Genomic DNA, 27,461 nt, shown 5'->3' with positions numbered 1-27,461 from the left:
AGTGAAATCTACACCTGCATGTTTGGGAGGCCTTGAGCCACTCTCATTTTCAGATAATACTAGATAGAGGCAAGAGTTTTGAAGCAGGTGGGAAGCAAGTTTTGAATTCCCCATGTTCAAACTCTATTGCTTTGATCAGGTTTGTCATTCTTCATACAAAGGAAATAAACACATATTAACCAATCTTCCTTATGTTAACTCTAAAAATAAACCAAAACAGTTACCTTCCCCTAACCAAAATGGCTAAGACAAGGCTTTCCACCAACCAACCAAAAAGCCCTAGAGGATATTCCCATGAGGCTTGCAAAATTTATTGCTCATTTCCAATTGGAAAAAAAAGATGGACTGCAGTAACTCCTTGAAAACACATTATTTGTATAATAGAAACTACTAATAGTAAACAGCAAAAATGAATCTAGTATTAAAGTAGTTTTTGTAAACACCTGAAAAATTGTTTCCACAGGCATTAATTAGGAGTAAATTCCTTGCATGAAGTGAGAATAAAATGGCCAAGTAAGAAATTTTAACTATTAGCCTGTTAAACAGTTAACTTGGTAAAAATCAAATCTGAAGATAAAGTGAGAGAACAAAACAGAAGTATTTAGGAAAACACTTTCCTACATGTTATTTGTATCCATGAAGTATTCCTGTATATTGCTACACTTGAACATGTTTTGGTTCTTTAATGTAGTGGAATTGTAATTTTAAGTTACTGTAGTAAAAGTGTGTGATCTCTACATATCAAGTCATAATCCTTAACATTTGAAAGCTGTGATAAGAGAGGGAAATTTCACAGCTTAAGAAATGGTTTCCCTATAACTGATACTAGTAATACAATGATGGGCAATACATGAATTATAAAGAGATTTCCAGAGAAACTTTATTAGGGCTCAGTCCAGGTGAGTATGGCAATAAAGTTAATAGAAAATTGGGAATCCTGTTACGTTGAGTGCTGAGTCATTATCAATAAAATGGAATAAGGAAAAATGCTGATGTCAATCATTCTCTTAGTGTCATCCTTTTTCTTTATTTTCATAGACAGGAGTGCTATGCCAAAAAGACATGATGGTATAAAGCATTATCTTACCTTTTTTCAAATATTTAAAAAGTCAAATTGTCTGGGAAGAGAAGCCAAATTAAACATTACATAATCTACAATGCATTAGCATTGGTCATGGATGTCCTAGAAGAGAACATGCTGAGGTGTCTCATGACCATAAAGCAAATGTCCTGCTCTTGATAGTAAAAGTACAGCTGGAAGAAACTCACATTGGAGGTGTTACACAAGTTAATGTGAAATGCAGCTGGACAACATTTCTGGAGATCTAGTACCAGAGAGGCTTTTTAATGAAGGGTGACCCTCCAAAGGTCACAAGGACCAATGCATTTAACTACACAGAAGCAAGTGCAAAAAGACCTGTGAAAGCAAAATATACAATGGTCCTGCAAACTCATTCCTCATGTATGTCAATACTTGTGCTCTTCAGCATTTTTAGAGCTTGTGGGTTTTTTATTTTTACATGTGATAAGAGAATTGTGTGAGTCCTGCATTCTCCTGGAGTGTTGCCTTAAAACCATGAATGCTGATTCCCAAACTGCACTTTCTCTCCTTAAGTGGCATTCAAAACCAAGGAAAAGCAAAACCAGAAGCAAGAGAGAGTGGAACTCACAGTGGAGAGTGGAACTCATAATCAGTCTTGTCTGCTTTGGTTGGATGATTGTTTGTAGAATCAGAAAGAAAACTCTTTAATACCCACAAAATAATTTTTTGTCTCATCCATTCCCATTGTGTCTTTTGGTGCCTCCATAAGGAAGCAGAAAATATTTGCATTTAAGAATGATTGCTTATCAATGATGCTATTTTACTTTAAAAGTTAATATCATTTTTGAATGTTACAGATTAACTAGATTTAATACGTTTAGTTACTCTTTGGTCTTATTTGGTTTTTGGTTTTTTTTTTTACAAATTCTATTTTTCTGCATGGTGTTAATGTGTAATTTATTCAGGCTGGGATAGTATCTTCATGTCAGTGGGGTGACCACAGTTTACTCCAGAGAAATCTGTGCCTCATAATGTGTATCTGATGTATCAATTTGTGGGATTTAAGTGCAACCAGTGCTCATCATTCCATGAAATCAATTCTGTACAATAGAAAACCAAGGAAGAGTGTTTGAAATGAACGATTCCATGTCGATGATTATTGGAGAGGGGCCAATGCTGCAGCAGATTCCTGATGAACATTCACAGGCATTGGTTATTGTTTTCAGGAATGTAGGCAGAAAGTGAAAATTCTAATGAGTTCTTACATAAATATGTAGCAGTGAGAAATCTGAATCCATAGAATCATCTTGGAGATTTTTTAATAATGATATTAATAATAATAGTAATAATAATGGCTAAGGGTTTGAAGTAAACTAAGTTTTTAAACTGAAGAGTGGTAAGGAATTAATTTTTTTCATAGACCAGTACTTTGGTCAGAGATTGAGAATATAGTGGTTTCTGTAAAGGAAATAAGGAAAAGTACACCTACTTATAACGGTGTAGTAGTGGTGGGCATTTTGTGAATATGTCCCATGGGTATGTTTACTTGTTTTTTATATACTCACTTAAAGACACAAATACCCACAAAATGCCCTCTGCCTTCATACCTGACATACCTTCAGCATATTTCAGACATGAGCCATTTGACTAGAAGAAATTCTCTGCAGCAGAACTGATCACTGAGCTCTGAGATGCAGCAGTTATTGTAATTATAAGGGTTATGGAAGATAGTATGGGAATATGATACAAAAATATAATTAACATTGACCCGTATCAATAGAAGAAAGGGCAGGAGAAAAGAAAAGCAAAGGCTGAAGGGTAAGCTCTGTGTAGCAGACTGTGAAGCAGCGTGGTGCTAGATCTTATCAGATGTTTTGTCTCAAATGTGCACAAAAAATGAATGAAAGTTAAAAAAACAGTTCATGAGAGAATTTTAGTTTTCTAGAGATGAAAAAGTAAAAGGAAAGTATGATTATATGATGCAAAGCAATCTTCTTCTAGTCCTTCGTTAGGAAAGACGTGAGTTTACACATTTTGTATATATCCCTGCAAAACCACAACACAGAGCTGGAAGTTCACCATAGATCCCAGAATCAGGGGAGAGCCAAAGAGAAAAGCAGCTGACCTGAACTGTCACCAGCACTCCTGCGTTGCTTCATGCTCAGTGGAGCTGCTAAGATAACCAATCTTGCACAGGTTGAATCCAGAGTGTTTCCAAGAACTGAGTTAATTAGTGAAGTATCCTAAAGTTAACTAACTCCCCTGCCAAGAAATGGGCTCTTCCATTTTCCTCACATGATTATCAGGGCACTTTCACTTTTCCATATATAGGAGCAGCCCAGGGACTGACAGACCAGGCTAGGTAGGGATACAGACTTCAGGCACATGCATACTCCTTGCATGCAGGCACGGATGCAAGCACATGCTGCTTTCACACACTGAAATTCAAGTTAGCCCAAGAGGTAATAAGTGAAGACAGCAATAGTCCTGCTGTTAGAGCCTTCTTGAACAGAAGGCACTGAAGGCAGAGCTCTCCAAGCCCCATTTGTAGCAGCCCATCAGGAGCAGCATCAGAGCCATGAATGGGCCGGTGGATGGTTTATGTGATTACACGCTTGATGATGAGGGGGCTTTCATGTTCACATCGGAGTCCGTGGGAGAAGGACATCCAGGTAAGAAGCCAGCTCTGCTAAAAGTCTAAAAAGTTTAATATTTTCATTTGAGGTGTTTTAAAAGCCTAAAGAAGAATTCACCTGATGTTAATCTTACTAGAGAAGTTATTTGTAACAGGGTGCTTTTTCTGCTTTATTTCTACTGGACTTTGTCCATACAGACTGTAGAACTGCTATAACTAGAGTGCTTCCAACAGGAGTTTATGTGCTTTTTGCAGGGTGTGTGTTCAGCTGAGGCAGGCAGTGAGGTCTATGGGTGCTGTTCCTTCCTTTTCATCTAACTTTCTTTCAGTATTCCTGTGGAAACACTACTATATCTCTGACAGGCTCAAGTTTCACATATGGGTAAGAATGCATAGCTTGCTTCTCGAGTTCCATATTTTTATGGGCCCTGTGAAACTGTCCTGCATGTATGGAGTGGTCTAAGACTCTCACCCATGACAGGAATATCCCTAAGCAGCCTATCTTGGAGCCTTTTTTTAGTGGTCCCAGCAGCTGTACATGGCAAAGCCACCAATTTGCCCCCCGCCTCTCACCCCTTTCCATCATCTGATGCAATATATGGAATTGCTTAAGCAAATAGTGGACAGTTATTTGCTAAACTTTATGTATGGTCAGCAGAGATTAGTTCAATTTTATTGAAAACAAATATTCATCCACCATAAACATACACCTTATGTCAACAGCAACTGTTCCCTCAAGTGAGGCCAGGGGACAATGGGCTATTTGAAGTCCTGAAAAGTGTATTTGTTTTAGAAGCTGATTTGGTGGCCTGTGCTTTTTGCTGTAATAAGGCTTTTTAGGTCTGTATTAATGTATGTGAGTGAATCATAGATGGGTAGGATGATTTTATAGCACAGGATAAAAAGGTCCGCAATGAGAACTTTATGGTTTGATACTCTTCTAGATTAACTTATTACTGCAGATCAAATCCATGGCTGATGCAATTGAGTACCTCTCCATCAATTTGAAGGCAACTACATCAGGTTAAACCAGTTGGGGTTCTTTCTGATGTAACACAGTCAGAAAATGACAGCCACATTTTGTCCTTGGAACCTATGTCCCATGTCAAATTTATGTATACTTACATCCAGTGTCTGTAGTGCTATGGAGTTTCATGGGAAAAATCACATAATACAGTGTGGTCATTTTGCATGGATGATATTATTTCCAAAGACAACTGGTCACGAGTTATGCTACTCTAATCATTATTTTTTAATCATCTTGGGGCATAAATAGGCAAGTCTCAGAACAGAGAGAGTTCAACTGAGTCCCCAGATTCAACTGAGTCCCTTGGCTTCTTTCCTTTACCAGTCCTCTCTTTATCTCATTTCTTGTTTTAGCATTTGGCCAACTTTTTAGTTCTTATTCACATTCCCTCCTTTATGTCCAAACCCTCTATTGGGTTTAAGCCCATGAATATTATTTTTCCCCCGTGCGGAAATCCTAGGCAGGCCTTTGAGAAACACAGTTACCACTTGGATATCCCTGCAGCTTCCCTCGCCCTGCAGAGCTTGTGGAGTCTCTGGGTGCTATGAGATACAAAGTACCAACCTGTGATGTTTATTTTAGAGTGAGTGGAAACTGAAATTTACCGGGGTGTTTTCAAGGCTGTGATGCTTTCTTAAACAGCCTACTTGTTCACTTAGGGTACTGAAAACCCCAGTGCCTATGGCAAAGGGAAGGTAGAGATTTTCCAGATCAAAGGAGGACAGGCTGGCAGTAACTCTGGGTTGTCTTGCAAATTCTTTTTCCTGAGCATCAGCATTGGATCTTAATCATCTCAGTGACAGCTCTGGCTCCTGACAGCAAATTGATCACCCTTGCATCCTGGCCAAGGCCCCTTTTCCCCTCTGTGGCTTTGCACAAGAGGTGTAGACATGCCATTAGGATTTTATCACCCAGGAAAATCTTGGCTATTTCTTAAAATGAGGCCCAGTGCCTGAGGCTGCAGTTGGGCTTCTGATGTTATCTGTAGCAATAGAATTTTATTGTGAGTTTTGATTTTCTTTGTTTATACAAAATGGATAATTTGCGTGTTCTTGATTATTTCTCTTCCGTATGTGATAGTATAATTTTGCTAGAGGGCATTATGTGCAGTAAAGATCCTGAACCAGATCTTTGTCTGGTGGAAATTTGAATTGTTCTGATTGTATTAGCTGAGTATTGACTGCTTTAATGGAGACCTTCTTAATGCACAAAGCAGGAGAAATTACATGGTTATTTATTTGAGTGTACAGTGAGCTGCCTTGTGTCTGAGCTATGCGTAGAGCTGGGTGTCACTGAGAAGTCCAGATTCCATAGAAGCAAGTAATAGCTGTCAATAATTAACCTACAGGTATCACCTGTGCTCCCCAAAGACATCACAGAAGACTGTTTATGCCATCTTCTCACTCCAGATCCTTCAAAATCCCCTGGGCATAACATTTGGGAATTCCTTTCAGATCTTTAATCATTTAGTGGTGTAAATTCCAAACTCTTTGAAGACTTACACTTGACTTCTTCCTTTCAATATAATAATAAAAGCACACATACAGAGGCATGAAAAAAATAACTTTTTTTTGGTCTCTATTTTGTCACTGCTCCATTTTCCTAAGTCCTGTAGTGTCTGTCATGCTGCACAGGTTTCCTGGTGCTTTGAAAAGCATTGTGTGTTTCTGTGCCCCACAATGTCCTACAGATGTCAAACCACCAAGGAGTAATTCCCTCCCCTAGCTGGAGTGGCTTCAGGTGGAACTGCCTGCAAACTGGCTGCCATTCGGTTTTCCACAAAGTACTAAGGAATCTCTTTAAAAATATAAGACCAAACATCTAAAAGCAACCTCAGGTTTTCAACCATATTAAAAGCATGTGTTTATCTTATAGATATTCACAGGGAAAAAAAATCATGAAGGAAAAAACCCCCAGAAAATGCAGATCTGTCCAACATGTCTTATATCTAAGATCATATATACCTAATGATATGCATAATCCTTCAGTAAACTGCACTGAACAAGGAGAACAGCTGTACATGATATTTGGACACTGCTAATATTGCAGTACCAGGGCAGTTATCAACTAGCACTCCTCAAGAGTTCTTTTAGATAGGAAAAATGTACAGCACAATGCCTGCATTTGAAGTCTTTCTAGTGAAAGTCTTTTGTAGGAAAGCTGATTTTTTGATGAAATGCTTATGATAAGTATCTGCATTTCTTCTGTTTATTTTTTTTTTTACCAGAAAACTAAGAATTGCTCTGTTTGCCGTACTTTTAATATAAAAATTCACATTCTACTTTATTTTTTTTTCTGTTGATAGAAATAACATATCATTAAAAATACTGAATTTAATGTTGATGATTATAGGTTTTGAAGAAAACCAATCTTGCAATTTCAAATGTTCAATGTTTATTATATTTACTACACCATCAAAGCCAGTAATTTGGCTGTACCACTTTTTTGTAATTTGTGGAGCTTTCTTGAATAAAATTTTCAGGTTTTACTGCTGTTCATAAGGTTTTTTTCCTCTGTGTGGTGAGTCTGTGAAACTGAATTCCTGTGAAGGTTCTGAGAACTTTTGTTAGGATCTTACATACTCTAGATTAATGTAACAAACTTATGTCTAACTATCTGGAAAACTGTTGAACACTTCCTCTACTTCCTAGTATTACAATTGGGATTTTGAGTAGGCTTTATCATCAGCCTCCCCAGACTCATTTTATGGTTAGCAAGAGCTGTTCCATGGCTTGTTGGCATTCCTGCCATAAGGCTGGGCCTGTGGGATGACTGGATTTCATGAAAAGAGTCATCGCTGTCTAATACTTTCCTGCTCAGTCATTTGAGATACCTCTTTTGAATATTCATTTTACTGGATGGTAATTCATGACAGGAAGGTAAGCATGGACTGAATTCTGACCTATTAAAGGGTTTTTTAAAGATTATAGTGTCCCACCAGAGGGGTTTCCTTATGCTTTCCCTGTTTCTAAAAAAGAAGGGAAAATAAAAAGAAAAAAAACCTAATAGACAAACCTCTCACACTTAGCAGATAATAAGAGAAATGGGCCAGCTGAGATGAGAAATTTAAATAACATAATGGAGGGTGCACAAAGCCTGCTAAGCATTGCTAAAAATAGAATGCCTGGTTTTATTTTACACCAGAGACCTTTACTAATAGACATGCCTTTACTTTAATGCAATAATCAGCCAATCATCCAGCTGGATTTCTCTCTCCTGTCTTGACAGACATATCTGTATCTGGATTTGGATCTAGTTGCACTAGAACTGCTGGTTGTTGCACCAACAACCAGATATGACATGTATTATCAAACTGATTTGTCTCAGACTATTTTAATGTAAAGGTATGCTCCAAATTATTCTAATCTGTTATTTTAATTTATTAGTGTCTCACATAGATGCCAAAGATCAGAAGAGATCTCTAAAATATAATCTGATCTGACCTTCATACACAGATAATAATATTTCATGCAAGAGCTCTTCAAACAAGCTGGTAAATGGCAGTTGAAATTCATTCATACCTTTTAAAAAGATAATTCTATTTTCATGTAGACATTTGAAGGATAAGGAATCCTACATGCCTCTAGATGGTTTCGATGGCTCTCACTCTTTTCAGATTCTCTCATTTTTGAATATTTATCTGTCTCTTGATTGATTTCATCCTGTAAGACTTTTCTGATTTAGGGCATTTTTCTCATTCTGTCCTAAACCTTCCCACAGCTTCTTAACACCCTTCTTGAGTGTTTTGGCAAGAATGTATATAACATCACAATGAGTGCCATGCAGGGAACTTAGGCATGTGGGACAGAAGCATCTAATGCAGGTGAGACATGCTTCATGTGGAGCAAGGGCAGCAATAAAGGTTCTTCACTGAAACTCTGGGTGGTGAAAAAATGACTACAAAGGAGCCCCAGTCACTACAGTTTGCTGCTGGGTATTGGACCTGCACTGAGAAATCCATCCTAACCCCAGTTGCTCTGTTGTCTCACCCAGGTAGTAAATTTCATATTGTTGTCAATATTTCTTGCTTTTATGCTTGAAAATGTGGATATATTTCCTTATAAAATTAAAACTTTGAAGAGAGCAAGCAAAGATACATTTTAATCACTCCTGCCACCTTTGTACCCAGGTTTGCTAAACAAGGTTCAGTTGGACATCTAATTAAATTGCAAGTCTGATTCCTTTTTGGTAATAATTGTCCCAAATTTAGTAATCCATGTACAATTCTTGCAAGGCTGAAAGTTCTAACGCAGCCTACATTTGCTAATTGTCTTTTGTGATCATTCTTTTTGTGTTGAAGTGGTGAGATGGGAGTGAATATGGGAGATAAGAGTGTCAGAATCACATTAGTTCTCCAGTCCTTGATTCGTCCCTCTTAGCTAAATGTACACCTTCTTCATGAAAATAAGTGAGAATTTATTTTGACTTGAGCTTAAGTGTATTAAAAGCCTCTAATGACAGACTCTTAAAAAACATTGCTTTCCAACAGATTGTGTTGCACACAGCAAAGCAGGAGATTAATTTACTTTGCCACACAGCTTGTTATGTGAAAATCTAAAAGCAATACTAGATTTTTTTTAAAGAACAATAAAATTAAATTATATAAGAATATTTACCACTTTCACGTGGAAAACCTTGCTATGGGTGCTGCCCTTTTGTGTCCATTAGATTAGCTAGATTATTTGATTAAGATTCAATATTTGTTTTAAAGATTAGAAAAGAAACAAAGAAAAAGATTAAATATTATTATGAAAAGCTTCAGCTGAAACCTCTGTATTCGGCATGTGACTAAAAGTTTACCTCAGGCAAACTTCAGCTGGTAACCCCTTCTTTGCTGCTGTGTGTGTATTCCCTGTGCTGCCTTAGGTGGGTTGCAGGGATTATTAGGAGGTGACATTGCCAGATGGTAGGAAGCAATGATAAAAAGCAACCCAAAACCCAGGCCTCCACTGAGCTGTGCATTATCTCTATTACTATAAACACTTTCTCAGGCTTTACCACCAGTGTAGGTCAGGTGCATTGCAACTTTCTGTTGAGACGATGGAAGTTGTGGTGGAACATCCCCATTCCATTAGAGCACCACTGCTTTGCAGAGCTGGTTGTCCTGGAGAAGGTGAAAGCTGCAAGTAAAACCTCTTAACCTCCCAGGTTATTCTGTGCATTAAACACTTTTTTAACATCTAAGTGCAGAAAACTACAGATGAAGTTCTAGTTAGTTTACCCCAGTAGGTAAATGCCCCACTGTGTCTACTGAGTTTGCTGAAAGGATGTTTAACATGTCTTTCTATTTAGCTACCTTAAATATGCCAGTAATAAGCAATAAAAGAATTCCTTTCTGAAGGTGATGCAAACAGTCCATGTTCTGTATGGAGTGCTGTGGTTTTGAATCACAGCTTTGATGTCTTGCAGATAAAATCTGTGATCAGATCAGCGATGCTGTGCTAGACGCCCACCTCAAACAGGACCCGAATGCCAAGGTTGCTTGTGGTGAGTTGTTTGCTGCTTTGCTTTAAGTCATCACACAATCACATTCTTTTTTTAGGATGTTTGCAAAGACCTAGCTCGTTTCACCCTCAAAAAATGACATAAGAATTTCAGTTTTCAAAAGGAGAGATGAGAAGAAACAATAAAAGTTTTTGTAAAGACTGAAAAGCAAGCAGGCTGTAGAAGAGTAGAGACATTGATTTTGTCTGTGGACTGAATTGTCCTGGAAGAACAGGTTTGCATATCCTGAATCATGCTCAGTGTTATGATATCCCCATTTGTAAATTGGACATATTACTTTTTTCCTTGCTTTCAGAATATGAAAATAATTTTTTATAGATGGAATTACATTGCTAAAAATATGGATAGAAAGGATTTACACTGTATACATCTAATAGATCTCTCAAAATCAACATCATCACAAACACAGTTCTTTGTCTGAGTGGCTGGCTTATTCTGCTACTGTACTCCTGTTCTCATCTCTCTTTTCAGAGACAGTATGCAAGACAGGAATGGTGCTGCTCTGTGGGGAGATCACTTCTCGTGCTATTGTGGATTACCAGCGAGTTGTCCGAGATGCAATTAGACACATTGGCTATGATGATTCAGCTAAAGGTTGGTGGAAAAACTGATGAAATCGTGGAAGAGCAAGCAATAGGCAACTGCAGAGCAGGTCTGTCACCACTTCCATACAGGGGCTTTAACAAGCCTGACACAAAATGAGTATGCTGTGGGAAAGCTGCTTACATGGTGCTACATGATACATTTTCTGGCTTTACCTCAGTAAGTAAAAACCTTATGTTAGTTAAAACTGAATCTGGAGTAGGCAGACTATACTTTGAACTGTGGTATTTGGCCACAATAGTTAACTGCAACTTGAACCATAGAACATAGCACTCCTCCAAACTTGCAAGAACTTGACTCTTGGTTTTCATTTGGCAAGCTGGTTGTTGCACCTTGGTGCAAAAGAGAGAGAAGAAACTTAGTTCATTTCATTGAACTTTTGTATTTTTTTACTGCAGGAGCATTTAGAATTCCCAGATGTAAAGGTGGTTGTCACTGCAGGGTGTTTTGTCAGCTCTGAATCTCCTTTTACACTGAGCAGTGTGTGGTCCATACCTAGATAGTGAGATATGAAAATGATACAAAAGACAAAATGTTCTGTGCACCAGACACATTTCACTTTCTGATTTGCATGTATCTGTTTATACAGTAGAAATATTCCAAGTATTCTGTTACAGTGAAGTGTATCTTTTAAGAGCTTTTGGTTTACAAGTTGTTTACTGCACTCCTTTGATTGCAATCAAATTTGCAGGAGGTTGTGATGGGAGAATATTACAGCAGCTCAGCCGCAGGTTGCCTGCACTGTCACACGACAGCAATGCTTCCACAACACAGAGGCAAATCTAGGAGGTCATAAATCTCCTTTTTACCCAAAATGCCAACAGTGATGAGGGGAGATTTGGTGACCCAGTAAAAAACAATTTCTAGAACTAAAAAAGAGCCCTAAACCAAGCAGTTATGTACAGAAATATAATTTTCTTCTCTACATAGCCTACTGAAAGGAGGGTGAGGAGCATTCAAGTGGATCATATGCATAAGGACATGTATATATGTTGTACTGGCTGAACATGAGATTGGTCAGCAGCTGTCAGTAGCTACAGTACTACAAAATGTTGGATTTGGAGAGAAGCAAGTTACTATTAATATACCTAGGAACAGGTGGGAAATTTTGCCACAATCTTCTGTAAGTCTTTCAATTTCTTTTTAAAACCTTACTTTTGGTCTTGGAAGGCCATATAAGTTCCCATTTCCAGATTTGTTGTGAGACCTGAATCTGGTATTTTTCTATTTGTGGTTCATGCAAAGTCCCATGAGAGATTTAGGTATGGACACTGCTTTTATGTATTACAAATAATGTGGAGAGAGCAGAGACTTCACTCACTGAAAAACTCAGCTTCAGGGAATTCATGTACAGGACTTCATTAGTATTCATTTGGGAGAGGCTCATAATCTGAATTGGCTTGGCACAGGGAGTCAGTGCAAGAAAAAATAACAAGTAACAAGCAAGAAAGGCAGCCCTGTATGATCCACCCCATCCAAAAAATGTTTCAAGTGTGATATTGACAAAAATTTTACAAAAGAATAGCAGTTTGGTTTTGAGTTCTGAATATGGTATCCTTCAGAATAAAAATTTTGTCCTCTGGGTCCAGATTACTTTCCTTAATTGTGACAGAAAAAGTTAATTCACTGCTATTATTTTTTCCTAATAGGCTTTGACTACAAGACTTGTAATGTTTTAGTGGCACTGGAACAGCAGTCACCTGATATTGCCCAAGGTGTTCATCTACACAGGAATGAAGAGGATGTTGGTGCTGGAGATCAGGTACACATAGCATCACATCTAAAACATCAAAGCTGTTTGAATGGAAAAAGTTTACTCCATCTTAATGCCCTATTTTCAAAACCCATGTCAAAGTATTTCCACACTTTCCTTTACCCCAGAATAAACCCATAATTTTACTAAAACAGTTGGAGGTTCATTGAGGGCAGACTTTTGTCTGGTGTTATTTTAGCACTCCAGGCAAATCAGTAGAGCCCTGGCAGTTTGTAGTAGCTAAGGAGGTTCTCTTTAGAACTCAGCAAAGGTTTTTTGCTGTATTTAATGTTTTTATTGTATAGTTTTAGGCTCATCAGACCATTCATCTTGCAGTCAGACTCGCCCTATAATATGGAATAAACAAAGGATCTTTTCACATTCAAGGAGCTGTTCAGCAGCAAAACATTAGGTGATGTTTCACCTGCCCTTGGCATTAGTACAATAAAAACCAGAGTACATTTAATTCTCACTTATTCCCAGAGGCAGCTCTTGTAATAGGTGCTCCATGTAATTAAGGCAGTCCAAACTGAGTTTCTCTGAGCTAAAGAACACATGTAGGCATTTATGGTGTGTTCTCAAGACAGAGATACTAGCATAAAAACTGCATAATGTGACTGATGCCATATGAGTTAATTCAACATTTACTAGTTATCATTAGAAGTTTATGAGTGCTATTGAGAACTGTAAGTGCAAGTATCAGAGTTCAGGAGCCAAGCTAATATTGTTAAAAAGTCCCTTGAGGACTAAATTAAAATTATTTTCTGCAGTCATGGGGACATAATACTACATAAGATAAAGAGATTTGACTTTTTTTGACACTGATGGCCTCACTTTCCATTTCATCCAAGTGCCTTCCTGTCTTTTTTTCCCTTTTCCCCCCCCCACAACATACACTGCATGAGGAAAAAGAAAATGCTGCTAATTCTATTTAGCAAACAATAATCTGATGCAGGGAACATGACAGAATAATAAAATTAATATATAACAGAATGAATATAATATATAACAGTAGAAGCTGTGACTCTAAGCATGTGGCATTGAAAAATCTGAGGCATGTGCCTTAAACTGTTTGAAGGGTACGTCCTTCATGGAGTGCTCACACCCCATTCCACTGAAATTTCAGATGTGAGCTGCAGTATGTGTAAGTGTGTCTGTACTCATACATAAAAGCCTGTGGAACATTTCCAGGGTACTGAAAACATCCTTCCCTTGACAGAATAGTCCTGAAATGTTTTCTCTAGCAGATTTTTTTTTTCTGTGAAAATATATCTTCATTTTTGTTGAGGTTTCTAGCTCAACATGTAAGCCTTCAGGCTAGTGAAAAATTCTAGGAACATGGGAGCTTCTCATTATGCTGTAACATGTTGGGGCCTGATCTAAGTTTTGGCTTCTTGCACTGTGATGTAAAACAGCAGAAAGTAAACCTGGAGGATGCTGCTGACTCTTTGCTTCAGATGAAATCTCATTGCCTTTGATTGTGGTGCCTTTAACAGTGATTGAAGTATGTTCTCTCCTCCTGCAGGGTTTGATGTTTGGCTATGCAACAGATGAGACAGAGGAATGCATGCCCCTGACGATTATTCTTGCTCACAAGCTGAACGCCAGGTTAGCAGAGCTGAGGCGCAGTGGGGAGCTCCCTTGGCTGAGGCCCGACTCTAAGACACAGGTAAACACTGCAGGCGATTGTCCACAACGTTGGAAACCAGCACCCTTTCTTTCCAGAAATACTGAGGGTTCTTTGAAAACAGCAGGTGATATGTTTCAGCCTATCAGGATTAGCTACAAAGAGCAGATAAAGCTTTTCCACTGCTTGTGACATTGACTCTTGGCTGTTGGAAAATGGTTAACTTGTCTCAGAACTCCACCAATGTCCTGCCACTGACAGGACATTTGACCTTTCAGAACTAAAGTGGTTTGTGCTTGTTGGAAAAGGGACATCCACAGGATTTATTTGTATTTAGGGGTTCAGGCTGACATCAAGATTCACTAAGAACATAAATTTCTGAGGCTTGAGAGTTTTGAAGGAAGCCACACCTGAAATACATATTTTGGATGATTTCATAGAGAATCAATGGGTTCTTATTGAGCTGGATTTTTTCCATTTTTTTTCCTTTTATTTTTTTTCTTTAGCATAGCAAAAATTCAGTGATGAAACAGGGAATAGGCTTCATTTTTTACACCTTGGCATCACTGTGAGCAGTGATCACTAACATCAGTACTGACATTTCGCTAGAGTTTTTGGGATAGCCTGGGGGTCATTTGACAGATCCCACTAACACATTTACAGCAGCTCTGTTGTTTGTTGCCTCTGTGCCTGTGTCCCCCAGGTGACAGTCCAGTACATCCAGAAGAACGGGGCAGTGATCCCCGTGCGTGTTCACACCATCGTGATCTCGGTGCAGCACGACGAGGGCATTTCCCTGGAGAACATGCGCAGGACCCTCAAGGAACGCGTCATCCAGGTCGTCGTCCCTGCCAAATACTTGGATGACAAAACTATTTATCACCTTCAGCCCAGCGGACGTTTTGTTATTGGAGGGCCTCAGGTTTGTGGTGTTGCATTATTTTGGTGGTCTTATGAGGTCGCCTTTCACTGTATGTGTGTCTTCAATGCTCAGGTTTTAGCATCTCTGTCCCAGGGTAAGGAGCAAGCTGCCCAGGGGAAGATTTTCCTGCAGCTGGGTGTGGGAGAAGGGCTCAGGGTTTCACATGTCCTATGCCAAAGTAACCTTTGAAGGCCTGGTGATACTGTACATGTGTTGTGACCAGGCAGGCAAGTCTGCATCCAAACTTCCATTGCATGAAGAGTGTAGAGCCCAGTTCTGAATTTTCTCAAACCCTCTGGGAGCCAGCACTGAGTGAGACCTGCAGTCCTTCCTCATAGGAAGCACTTCTTACTTCCCATGAGAGATGGACAAGAGAAGCTTTACTTCTCTTACAGTGAACCTGCTTTTCAGATCTGCATAGTTCCCACTGTTCTGTCTGACACCAGTAAGGGCAGAAGGTGTTCATTTTCATTCCTGAAAATCAGCCCCAATAAGGCTTCTTCTGGTGAGAAAAATAAATGTTCCTTTTACTTTCAGGCAGTGCAGGAGAAGGGATTTATAATTTGATCCTGTTCTCACCAAAGTCAGGAAGAACTTCCACTATCTGTAGGATCAGCAGTTCTGAGATTAAGTTTTTGAAAACAAATTTACCATTATGAATGTTTTAATCTTCAGATGCCTTCAGAAATATCACAACAAAACTTCAAAACTCCTTCCTGAAATTAGGTTCAATTTTAAAACAAATCCAAGTAGACAGTGTTTTCCCTTTGTTTTACAAATTCATTCGCTTACCAGAATTTTCTAGAATTATTTCTAAGGCACTCTTTTTTATATTAGTGCCATGCAACAGGTAGGAAAATGTTGAGACTTATCATTATAATTATTGATTCTACAAAAAAAAATGTATTTTTATGCAGCTGAATGGGTTGTATCACTGCAATTTTGTGTATCATTGATATCCTAGACTATGCACAAAAGGAGAGTCAAACTTGAGCTGTAACTTGGAGTGAATGAACCAAGGCAGCAATCATAGCTACATAGAAAAGAAGGCTACACACAGGAAAATTTTTATGTGTGCAGTGAAGTGCACCTATTAAAAATGTAAATCTTTCAGATGTGTACTGAACTGCATCCATTTTAAAATGTACTATAGTTACAAGTGATAAGCCAGCCAGGTATCTATCCCTTGCTACTCTTGTGCTGGATCTGTGTTGCATATGTTTGCACATACAAACTGAGAAAAGTCACAGTGTCCATTTACAGCTGTTTAAACTTGGGCTGAGTTTACTCAGTATGGGTCAATCTGCCTCTGTGTCCATGACCTTCCAACTGCTATCATCACTTGTGCAATTTACAATTGCAGCATAGAAATAACTATTTCTCCCCTTGACTTTACCAGCTTTAGCTTTCTGCTTATTTCTCAGAAAAGCTTTACTCAGTTTTATTTTTAACAAAGCCAGCTGCAGGAGGCTGTCTTACCTCCAGCTCAATTCATCTAAGGAAGATACAGATATTTCACTTGGGATTTTCATCTTATGTTTTTGAGAGTGGTGGGACCTTGAATTCTGGCTATGGCAAAATGAGTAGGTTTGCTGCTGTCATCATTTTCCTATCAGCAGTACCTGCTGGTGTGATGAGGAAAGACCTTACAGCTCATCACAACGATGACTTCCCCACACTTTACAAGTACATTTCAGCACCTCTGAAACAAGGGGTGGGGTTTTTTGCCTTTCACATGTCCATTTATTCTTCCTCTCACTCAGTTCTGCAGCCAAGTCATGGTGGCATGCAAGATGTTCTCATTGCAACTGTCTGTACCATTAAAAATTGAGGTTTGAGGCAAGCAGAAAACCCAAGGACAGGATCCTTTAATACATGCTCAGCTATCTAAAATCCAGATTCATGTCTCAGTGCTCTCTTAGCAGAATGGAAAAAACAGTGCCAAAGGTTCAGTTCTGTGTATATGCAGTCTTTCTAAGAAAAACCTTGACTCCCCACTTGTGTTTGCCATGCAAACATTCCAGCAGTTGAATTTCAGTGACATGATGTTCTGAGGCAAAGAATTTCAAATCTGCCTGCACAGGTGGCAGCAGAATTTAAAATGTGAACATGTTTTCTTTCACACCAGAAAGCTTAAAGATTTAGTAAATTGCAAGGATCAGATAGTCTGGTGCTGATCAGCTAACCCAGATCAAATGAAAATATGAAGCACTTGTGAAGAGCAGTCAGGATAACTGTAGACCACTAGAATATTATCTGTGCTTCCTTATTTAATATTTTAGAATATTCATCTATAAGTATCTGTTCTTAGAAATAAGTAATCCTTTCTCAATTACCTATGACTGCCTAGTATTCCATACACATTGTGCATGGTTCAAATTAGACTACAAATATTTTGGGGTAGGAAATGCAAATTTTTAGTCCATATATGACACTCTCTGATACTGCAATGCTGGGTGCCTCTGTCTATGTGACCATCTATAAGGTACCACTGACATACATTTGACTGTAAATAAAAAAAGAATCTACTATTTAATATTCACACAATTTGTGATTTTGACTAAAAGATACGAAATTTTTTTTCATATTTTAAACCGTGTGAAATCTCTCAATAGTCCCTTTATGGCGCACAGTTTTAGCAATATTCCATAATATGTTTGGATGCTTAGTAGATAATTTCTAAACCAAAGCTTCCATATTTCCAATTAAAACAGGCAGTGAATGCTGTAGTTATCTGGGTGCAAGTCTGTTGGCTTGATTAACCAAACAAATTTGTGAATGGCTTATCTTGAGAACCTGGCTTTAAAGAACAACTACAGCCAGCGTTGTACCTTGGTGCGACAAGCTCATTCCTTCAGCCACCCCCAGCAATGCCCGTGTGGGGCAGTACACATTGCTGCAGTTCTCTGAGGGCATGCATGGCCTTGTTTGGGAGTGAGTGGGTGTGACATGGAGCCCTTGTGTCCCTGCTCAGGGTGACGCCGGTGTCACGGGCAGGAAGATCATCGTGGACACGTACGGCGGCTGGGGCGCGCACGGCGGCGGGGCCTTCTCGGGCAAGGACTACACCAAGGTGGACAGGTCGGCCGCCTACGCCGCCCGCTGGGTGGCCAAGTCCCTGGTGAAAGCTGGGCTCTGCCGCCGTGTCCTGGTCCAGGTATGCGTTGCTGAGGGTGTTGCTGCTCTCAAACCATTTCCCTCTCTAGATTCTCTTTGAATAATTGTACGAGCCACCGTAGTAGAAGTGGTGTTGGTGATGGTTTTGTGGAGAAAGGAAGACTCAATGCTTGGTTCAAGCCCACTGTAATGTCACTAATAACCAGCTGACTTCTTGAAACTGGAACTTTGCATTTAGCTTTTTGGCTATTTTTTGGCTATTTTTTGGTTATTTTATTGGCTATTTTTCTAGATATTTGTTGAGCCCTCAACCCTTTGACACTCAGTCGTTGAAATGAGCATGAGGTGACTGGATAAAGATGGAGAAAGTAATCCAGAGGCCTCAGCATTTTCAAACTTTTCTTTTTTCTACAAGTACAGATTGTGCAAATATGAGAAGTGAAGGAGAGGCCTTCATTTTCATAAGATGATTCATAAATTATTGCTTTCTTCTGCTGCCCACTGTTGCCCCGAGGTGCTGTGTTTATTGGCTGACTAAGGCACCTTTTTTCCCCACAGGTTTCTTATGCCATTGGGGTTGCTCATCCACTGTCTATTTCACTGTTCACTTATGGAACTTCCCAAAAAACAGAGAAAGAGCTGCTGGACATTGTGCACAAAAACTTTGATCTTCGGCCTGGAGTCATTGTCAGGTAAAGAAACACAGAGAAAGGAAAATATCCCAGTAATTGCATCCAAGAAATGATTTCCTGCAAAATCTTCAGCTGTTACTGAAGGTTTGGCTCTCTATAGTATATGGAAGTCAAATAAGACAACACTTGCATTCCAAGAACTTTAAGTTACTTTGCTCTGATAAAAAGGTATCTTTTGGTTTACCAAAGGAATTTAAAATTATTTAATCTTTTCCGTTTAATAGTAGTTATCATGAAGTATCTTAATGTGAAAAATTTTTCCTTCTTTTTATTATACACACAGGGATCTGGATTTGAAAAAGCCCATTTACCAGAAGACTGCATGCTATGGTCACTTTGGAAGACAGGAATTCTCATGGGAAGTGCCTAAAAAACTCGTGTTTTGACATTAGTGACATGTCACCTTTTAAAACTAGAAAGGAAGACCACTAATGATGAAGATGCTTCTGAAAATCAAATTTGACAGCTTTATATTCAACATAAGGAATTTTAGATTTTAAAAGGAAAGAAAGAAAAGGTTATTTTCTTGGGAATTGATTTTTTTTTAACCCTCAGTGTCTTTCATTACCTAAGATATAATGGACAGAGTTTGTTTTTTTAATCAGCATAAGACAGCAAAATACAGTTACCTTTAACTGCTGCTCTGTTGGTTCTTTGGATAAAGACAAAGTGTGACTCAGGTACTCAAACCAAAAGCTGAACCTCAAACCTTTGATGGGCAAAGGTGAAGATGACTTTCCCAACTCTGACTAAGGATCAGCAGATCTGTTGCTTCTGATTAGACAATAGGAAATTCTGGGGTCCAATTTCCTTACTGGAGTTAGCAATGCATACAGCTGGGGGCTGCTTTCATGGGAGAAGGCTGAATAGCATCTAACAGTATCTTTGCCTCTTTTATAAAAGATGTTAACATATGTGTAATATTTAAATCATCTTCAGTGCATATGTGCTGTTACTGTTGCGTTTCAATCACTGTGTTTTTGAAACGTAAGTGCTCTCCTACAACACAACAATCATAGAATAAAAAGCTTTTTCCTACTATGTATGTAAAGGTGTATCTTTTTCTATGTTGTTGTTTTTTTTTTTTTACTGCTGCTGTAAAATGGTCCATCTCAACTAAGTTGATTCTATCCTTGTAGGAATTTAGTTTACCAACATAATTGAATTTTTTTATTTTGAAATTGTTATATGCATTTCCCTGTTAATATACATGTATGATCACTCTTAAATTCTTGTGATTAATGGAAATTCAGTGAAAAAGTATTAGATTTTTATTTGTAACTCTTAGGTTGTGGGACCACGTTTGTCTTCAGTGATAGTTTTGTTTGTCAGTAGGCAACAAAATCCTACAATGCAAGGGCTTAATCCTCCAATCCTTAATCCTCCAATGCAAGGGTTGCCTGTGTATGGCCCTCAAGAGGGACTTAATGCTTTCAGACAGCCTTCTGAGAAATCCGGGCTGGAGAAGTGCTGCCACCCCGTGTTTATCTCCTAAATAAATGTCTCCATACAGCGCCTCCGGAACTGATGTGGTGGTGGAAAGGAAGTGCCTGTGATGAACATTAAAGAATCAGCAGCCATTTATTCCTTTCAAGTATGTCGCAAACACAATTTCTATCTAGTCAAGCCAGAGGTCTCTCCACTTTTATTAATTATGCTAATGTGCTCTGTGTTCTGTGTAAGTTGAGATAAACAGGTTTGTGTGTACCTTCTGATCTCCCAAGGACTTGCCACATTAATCAGTGGGCCTCCTTGGGTACCCACCTGGTACCTTTTGGCAGGAAAGTATCTTAAAGACCACCTGCATCTTAGAGAATGAGTTGGCAAAGACTTCCCAGGGACTGCTTTCCTGGCTGCATATTGCTTATCTTCCAAGGAGTATGGAATATGTGTGTGCCAGCCTCAGCAAGGTAAGCTGTTTGGAGCTCCAGGTCATAATGTAGTACACTACAACTAGCAAAAGTAAGCGAATTAAAAATTAATAAAAACAAATTAATAAAAAACAAAATAAAAATAATTTTAAATTAATTAAGAAATAAAAAATGTGTTTCATACCATGACATGAAAACAGAAGGTCTGTGCTCAACAACAACAAACAGCTGCAGACAAAAGGAGCAGTTCTGCTCAGGTGGCGACAATAACAACCATTAAAGGTTTGTTGGAGAGGAGGGAGTGTGTGTGCCCAGCTGGTTGGCAGGAAGGTGAGGCTGTCCCAAAGCCTGGCTGTGTGTGCAGATATGTGACAGGCTGTGACTCTGAACCCTGCATTTCACACATGAGTCAGGCACACCTCTAAGACAATTTGATTAATCTGCTAGTAAATGTGCAGGGTAGAAAAGGTGGAACCTTTGTGGCAATTTTGCTACCTATTCAGCTCTTCCCATAAATGGATTTAAGCACATGAGGTTCATGGCTTCATCAAAAAAAAAAAAAAAAAAAGAAAAAAAAAAGAAAAGAAAAAAGAAATTGGCCAAACTCTGGATGCTGCAGGATACAGACCATAACCCATTGGTTCACATTTGATGTTTTGAGCTTTCTCTTGGAGTATGACATACAAGTTAAGGCATTATTATGTCTTCTTTATCAAAGTATGTGTTGTGTGTGTGTGTGTGTGTATGTGTGTGTGTGTGTGTGGCAAACACAGACAGATGGGAAGGTGGTGAGAGCCAGAGCATGCAAGAAAGTCCATACACTAAACATGTTTACAGTAACCAGTTAATCTGAACATTTCCCGGTGGAGCTGGCAGCAGCACAGCCAGTGTGCCTCAGTGCCCTAACAAGGACGCGCCCTTGCCCTCCCCTGACTGTTCTGGCAAGCTCTCCTTGTGCTTCCCACAAGTGGGGCAATGTGTGCCTCCCCATAATCCCTGATCCAGCAGTGCTGGGCACTGAGCTCAGGGTGAACAGGCAGCCACACACAGGCACACAGCTCTGTGCCTGACTGCAGGGCTTTGGCTCTGGGGCACCACAAGCAACGAGTAATCACCCGTGGTCTCCTGCAGGGAGAAATGTTCGGCTCCTGCCTCCCCTGGAAAACATTGTTGGTTCTAAGTTTAGCAGTTCTTCTTGCAGGTAAGATGGTATTGAATATAACTAACAATTATTTAAATAGGGTTGCTTCAGGGAAATGAAGGGCCTGCTTGGGAACCCAGCCCTGAGTGGCCCCAAACAGGTGCTCACATTGCTGTTTCCAACAAATCAATATATGTACTGATTATTCAGAATTGAGGCCTGATCACCTCAGGTATACAAGGTGGTACTAGGACTGTGGGATAGGATACAGGCAGGATAGAAGGAGAGTTCCTCTGCACAAGTGGTATTTGGGGTTTGTTCATGTGTCATGACCTAGCTAAGTACCTGCTTCTGCTTGTCCTTTAGATTTTACCAAAATCCGAGCTTTTGCCGGTCAAAGTGAATGCAAAAGTACAACCATAGATGATGTGAATGGGTTTCTCAAGGTAAGAGCTTGGCTGACCCAGGGTCTATTCTGCACCCACCTCCTGTGCTGGTGGGCTCCTGCTATGTCTGCCTGCTCCGGCTGGGCAAGCACAACTCGTGTACTGCTTTGGCAATGTACAAAGTACACGCTGGGGAGGAGAGGCACACGCAAGAGCAGAAAAACATCAGTGTCATCTGACTTACCACAGCTTTGCTCCTGATACTGCTAGTCCAAAAAGTGTCCTTGTAGATATATTTTCCACTTTGGCCCTGCTCCAGATACATAAAGTGGCTTGAATGTAAGCAATATAGAGAGATAAATAACAGTAGCTACCTAGAAATACATGAGCTTCTTTATTTATGTATGTTCTCAGATAGGTTAATACCAAAGCTCCAAAGTCTTTCCTTTTCAACTTAGACTTTTTCTCCCCTATCTCCACAGAAATTTTCAAAATGCATGCCTGAAATCATTGCCAAGGGTGAAAAAGCTTCAGTCAATTTCCTGGCATGGACACTGCAAGAAACTCTTGATCTGCTGCGCCCTGTTCAGGAGCAATGTGAGGCCCCTCCTGAACTTGCTGGGCGTTGAACAGAGGGGCAGAGCAGAAGCACAGAGGAAACTTTTTCTACTACAGAATGAACCAAGAGACTGCATTTCTTTAGGGGAGGAGGGGCAAAATATAAAAGATGTCTCAGCATCAGGGAGCACTGGGGTTGGGGAGGCAAAGCAGCACAAACAGGGGGTCCTGCTGTCCCTGCAGCCCCAGCACTGGTGCTCAGCAGCAGCACAGTCACAGGGCCAGCAGGGCAGGCTCTGCCCTCCAGCCAGAGCTTCTGTGCTGTCATGGAGCTGGCATGCCACTCGTATTTCTCCAAGAAATATTTGGATAGTTTTGGCCACAATAGCACTGAATGTCAGTGCTGTGAATGCAAATGCCACAGTGAGCTGCCTCTAAAGTGTAACTGGGGCTGATTCTGTAGTCACAGCGACAAGTGAGGGGAAGATTCAGTAGCTGTGGCCAAAAAAAACCCAAATAAATTAGGGGGACAAAAAAATTTTAAACAAACAAAAATGCTTGCTTTGATGATGTCAGCTGGTGGAAACAGGCCAATGAATTTGCTTGGGAAGGGGAAGTTTTATGCCCACTTTCACTCTGATATATTGTTTTCTTGATCTCTTTCTTTTTTCTTTTTATCCACCCAAAAGTTTGCAAGCAGCTACCTCCATGCCCACGCCCAGTGGCCCCAAAAAACGGGGGGCTGGTGTGTGTGACCATTGACAACACCCAGTACTGCAAACCCATGTGCAACCAGGTAACATCCCTGCCTTATATATTGCTGCATCTATTCCTTCCTTTACAGCTGCTTATTTGGTAAAGCCTAATTTTCTTGCTATACTTTGTTTTATATCCCTCAGGGCTAAGAGAGGTTGTAGTGTTTGTGTTTACCTGCCCTGTTTCTTCCCCTTGCAGCTACCATGTCATGCCCTAAGAGAGTGTTTATTTATTTTCTCCCCTCCCCTGTTTCCCAAGGGTTATGACTTCCAGTTCCTCAGGAGCAGCAGGCTGTATGAGGAGTGTGGCAATGCCACGGGCTTCTCCTGGACCACGCAGCTGGTTGGGGAAAAGGCTCTGGCAGTCTGCAGCTGTGAGTGCTCCTCAGATATATCTGTTCACACAAGGCTTCCTCTCTTTTGTTCAAAAAAATAGGAGGAAGGAAAAGTTTCTCTTTTGGTGACAGCCCTCTCATGTGTGACATTGTGAGAGCCATTGCTGAGCTGGCAAATTTATGAGCAAGAAAACACATTAGCTTTAATACTGTCATGAAGGCACTGCTGTTTTTCTTGGGGTACTAAATATGGCATTTATGCAAATGTTTGTGGGAAGAAGGACCTGTTTTTTTTTAAAAAACAGTGAATTGGTGTCACCCTAACACAAACCCCATGTTGCACAAGGGTTGTGTGACCCACTAGACAGACAGCAATAGGACATAAATCTGTTTATCTTGTAACAATAGTTGAAGAATCTCAGCAAATTGGCCAACACTTGTATGTACACACCAATAAAGCCCAGCAGCTGGGCCCCAGCCAGCAGTGCTGCCATCTTCATGGCAGCCCTGTATGGGACTGTAAGACTGCTCCCATTGCATCCATTGCTCAATCTGTGACCCAAAGCAGGCTCTATGACTCTGTTGTTATTGCCTTAATTTAAAAACAAATGTGCATATAGATACACAAAAAGCCCACCCTACCTCTCCTATGCTTAATGGAAAATATTTTACTGTTGACAGTGCCTAGCTGCTAGAGCAGTTGCTAGTTACTTTCCAAGGCTTAATAAAAGCAAGCATGCATCTGGGCACTTTTATTCCAAGCTGGAGACTTTAGTTTTGAAAATTGGAATGCCAGTACATGTGCAAAGATCAAGACAAAGCTAAGCTAAGTGAATTCAGCTGCTTATTTATTTATTTATTTATTTACTTATTTATTTATTTATATCTTTGATCTTTTCCAGCCTCTGAGGCGGCCATCAGTGGAGCTAAATCTGCCTATTTCCCCAGCAACAGCACCTGTGAGCACACGGCTGCCTTCCCTGAGGCTCAGGCAGAGCAGCTGAACACCTTCCTGCGGGAGCTGGCCGAGCGCGGCATCGATGGCTCCAGCCGGGACCCGGGGGCTGACTGTGTCACCTGTGGCTACTGACAGCAGCCTGGGCACAGCCAGCCTCTCACAGCATGACAGAGCGCTGAAATCATGGCTAGCACCTGTAAACACACAGCTTTTATTTTGTTAAAGGCCTGGAGATCGTAGTCATGACCTCAGCTTTGGGTATGGATATATAGGCTAAATCTAATACTGCAGCTCATGGCAAGAGTTTCAAAGAGAGAAGACCACTTTTATGGCTTTAATTTGTCTAGCTGCAATTAAGCAAGATTTTTTAAACAGCTTTTTAATAGATACCTTCCTATTGGCTTAAATTCTTCTGGATCTCGGCAGAGAGTAATACTGATTGTTGTCAGAAATCGTCCTGTGCCAGGGGTCCTCTTTACTGAGAAGGGGCTGTACTTCCACTCACTTTTACAGCTGCCAGTTAATCACTATTATTGCTCTGATGACCATTACAGCTGTGTAAGTGACAAGAGTTCCTGGCTGTAGGGGTGCAATACTTTATTCACTTCCTTGCTTGACTGGGGCCTAGACCGGCAGCAGAAAACCTGTCCATTGTCCGTGGTCCACCTGGCACTGAGTGAAAGTGAAGATCAGAGGCAACTTATCACTGGACATCCAGCTTATTTGTGGAGATATAGCTAGCAAACAATGTGCATGTGAATTATTGTGAAATATAAACAAGAAATTTAGATACTGCTTGCTTGGTTTTCAGTGGAATCTGTGCTTGAGGTAATATTTTAATTTTCTTCTGTTGAGCAAACAGTGAAGCTGTAGATCTGAAGACAGACTCATCTGTTTGTGTTTCCTTTCCCTTTTTTACCTTTCCCCTCTTTCTGTTGATCTCTCAGACACATAGTTTTGTGGTACATGATGTAAAATTGGCCTTTACCTCATTAATCAGATAAATGATTCAAATATATATATTTACATACTTATATTTCAGGTTCAGAATTGAGTCATTACAAGCAAAAAACCCCATAAATAACCCCAGCTGCTTTAGGGCCCAGAGGCAGACAGTCATATGACAGTGAATGGAACAGATAATTACACCAGAAAAGGGATGAATTGGCTGCTTTGGCTGCTTATAAACCATGTGGCAATAAATTAAGTCATTGTGTTGGAGACAAAAGTGCTGTAGTCTTAAAGAAAAACAGTGAGATTTGAATCACTGAGTTTTGGGTTTTATTTATTTATTTATGGCAAGCAAATGATCTCTATAAAATGAAATTATAAGGTTTTTAAGTCTTTCCAGCCAAATCATTATCAACCAATGCTCAGATGAAGTATCTGGAGTACTTTTCAGTGTAATTTTTCTACTGGTGCTAAACCCCATTTTTTTCCTCTCAATTTTGTTATTCTATTCTAGTGAGATTCCAAACCAAGTAGCAAAAGAAAAGCCACTCATATTTTATTTCATGAGGAAATAAAATACGTAAACCAGCAGAAACTTTCATTTTTGGGTCATAAATCATAGTGTCACACAGTGTGGAAGAATTAGGCTGGAAAGCTTTAATTATCATGTGTCATGAACCTGATATTAAGCTGGAGATTGGGTTGCTGGGGTGTTTTTCAAACAAAAAGTTTTTCTCTGCAAAAACTTGCAGAGAAGAAGTTTTGTTCTATTCCCACCACCTGAGTTATTATTTATAATGAGACAGGGAGTTGGGTCAATAAGCCAATATGACACAGTTAAAAACTAAAGTAAATTTAATCGTGTTATTTCCCAGAGTACATTTGCATAATTTCATTCATGTAAATGGTTGCTGTGTGTTTGCATTAACTTCTTGTTGGTGTCTGGCCTGTTTGAGCATAGGACCATTCCTGCTTTAGCCCCAAGATGGGGTTTGTTCTGGCACTAGGGGGTTGAGGAAAGAGGAAAATTCATATAGAATGAAAGAACTTAATACCATTTTAAACCATTAAGTTTCCAGATCAAACAACAGAAGCAGGAGAGGCTTACTTCTTGAAACATTCTCTGAAATTTTATTTTTTTTTAGGTTTTGCAATGCAACCAGACTAAACCACTGCCTCCCCAGAGTATCTTACATGCTTTGGATAAACCCATCTGCACAAGTGTCAGTCAGCTAAGGGCTTTGGTAATATTTACAGTGTAACTATAGAGAGGGATATTAATTATTCTTGATATTAATTAAGGGAATACAGTGCTGCATTATCCTTACTTCTCTTTCAGTCCATTGTAACACAAGAGAAGAACTCAGTTCAGGAGCTGAGCCGAGAGCAGTAATTACAATCCAGCCAGAACATGGAAGGCAAAGTGTGGAGAACTGCAGCTCATGGCCCCAAAATCACACAAAAACCTCTTCTCACAGGAACTTAGCAGCAGCAGACTGGCAGAGGCAGTGCTCTGGGGTGGCTCACAGGTAGTGAGAGTGACCTGAGAGGTGTGAGCCATGCTGCCAGGGCAGTGCTGGAGC

At 39.8% G+C, this 27,461-nt stretch overlaps 1 protein-coding gene across 1 annotated transcript; it reads left to right on the top strand.

Annotated features, from left to right (window-relative positions):
- Positions 1-3,455: 3,455 nt before the first annotated feature.
- Positions 3,456-19,909, top strand: MAT1A (methionine adenosyltransferase 1A). The gene is made up of 9 exons (XM_054277073.1): positions 3,456-3,714; positions 10,114-10,191; positions 10,681-10,803; positions 12,462-12,574; positions 14,091-14,234; positions 14,896-15,114; positions 18,089-18,271; positions 18,790-18,923; positions 19,207-19,909. The coding sequence occupies exons 1-9, from the start codon at positions 3,621-3,623 to the stop codon at positions 19,307-19,309; spliced, it is 1,191 nt and encodes a 396-aa protein (XP_054133048.1). The 5' UTR covers positions 3,456-3,620; the 3' UTR covers positions 19,310-19,909.
- The last annotated feature ends 7,552 nt before the right edge of the window (positions 19,910-27,461 follow it).

The sequence above is a fragment of the Melozone crissalis genome, unplaced genomic scaffold, assembly GCF_028551555.1.
Source record: "Melozone crissalis strain CALT ecotype California unplaced genomic scaffold, PUWL_Pcris_2 ptg000019l_1, whole genome shotgun sequence".
NCBI classification, from domain to species: Eukaryota; Metazoa; Chordata; class Aves; order Passeriformes; family Passerellidae; genus Melozone; species Melozone crissalis.
Note: the sequence above shows the minus strand (reverse complement) of the source record. Positions and strands in the feature narration are given on the sequence as shown.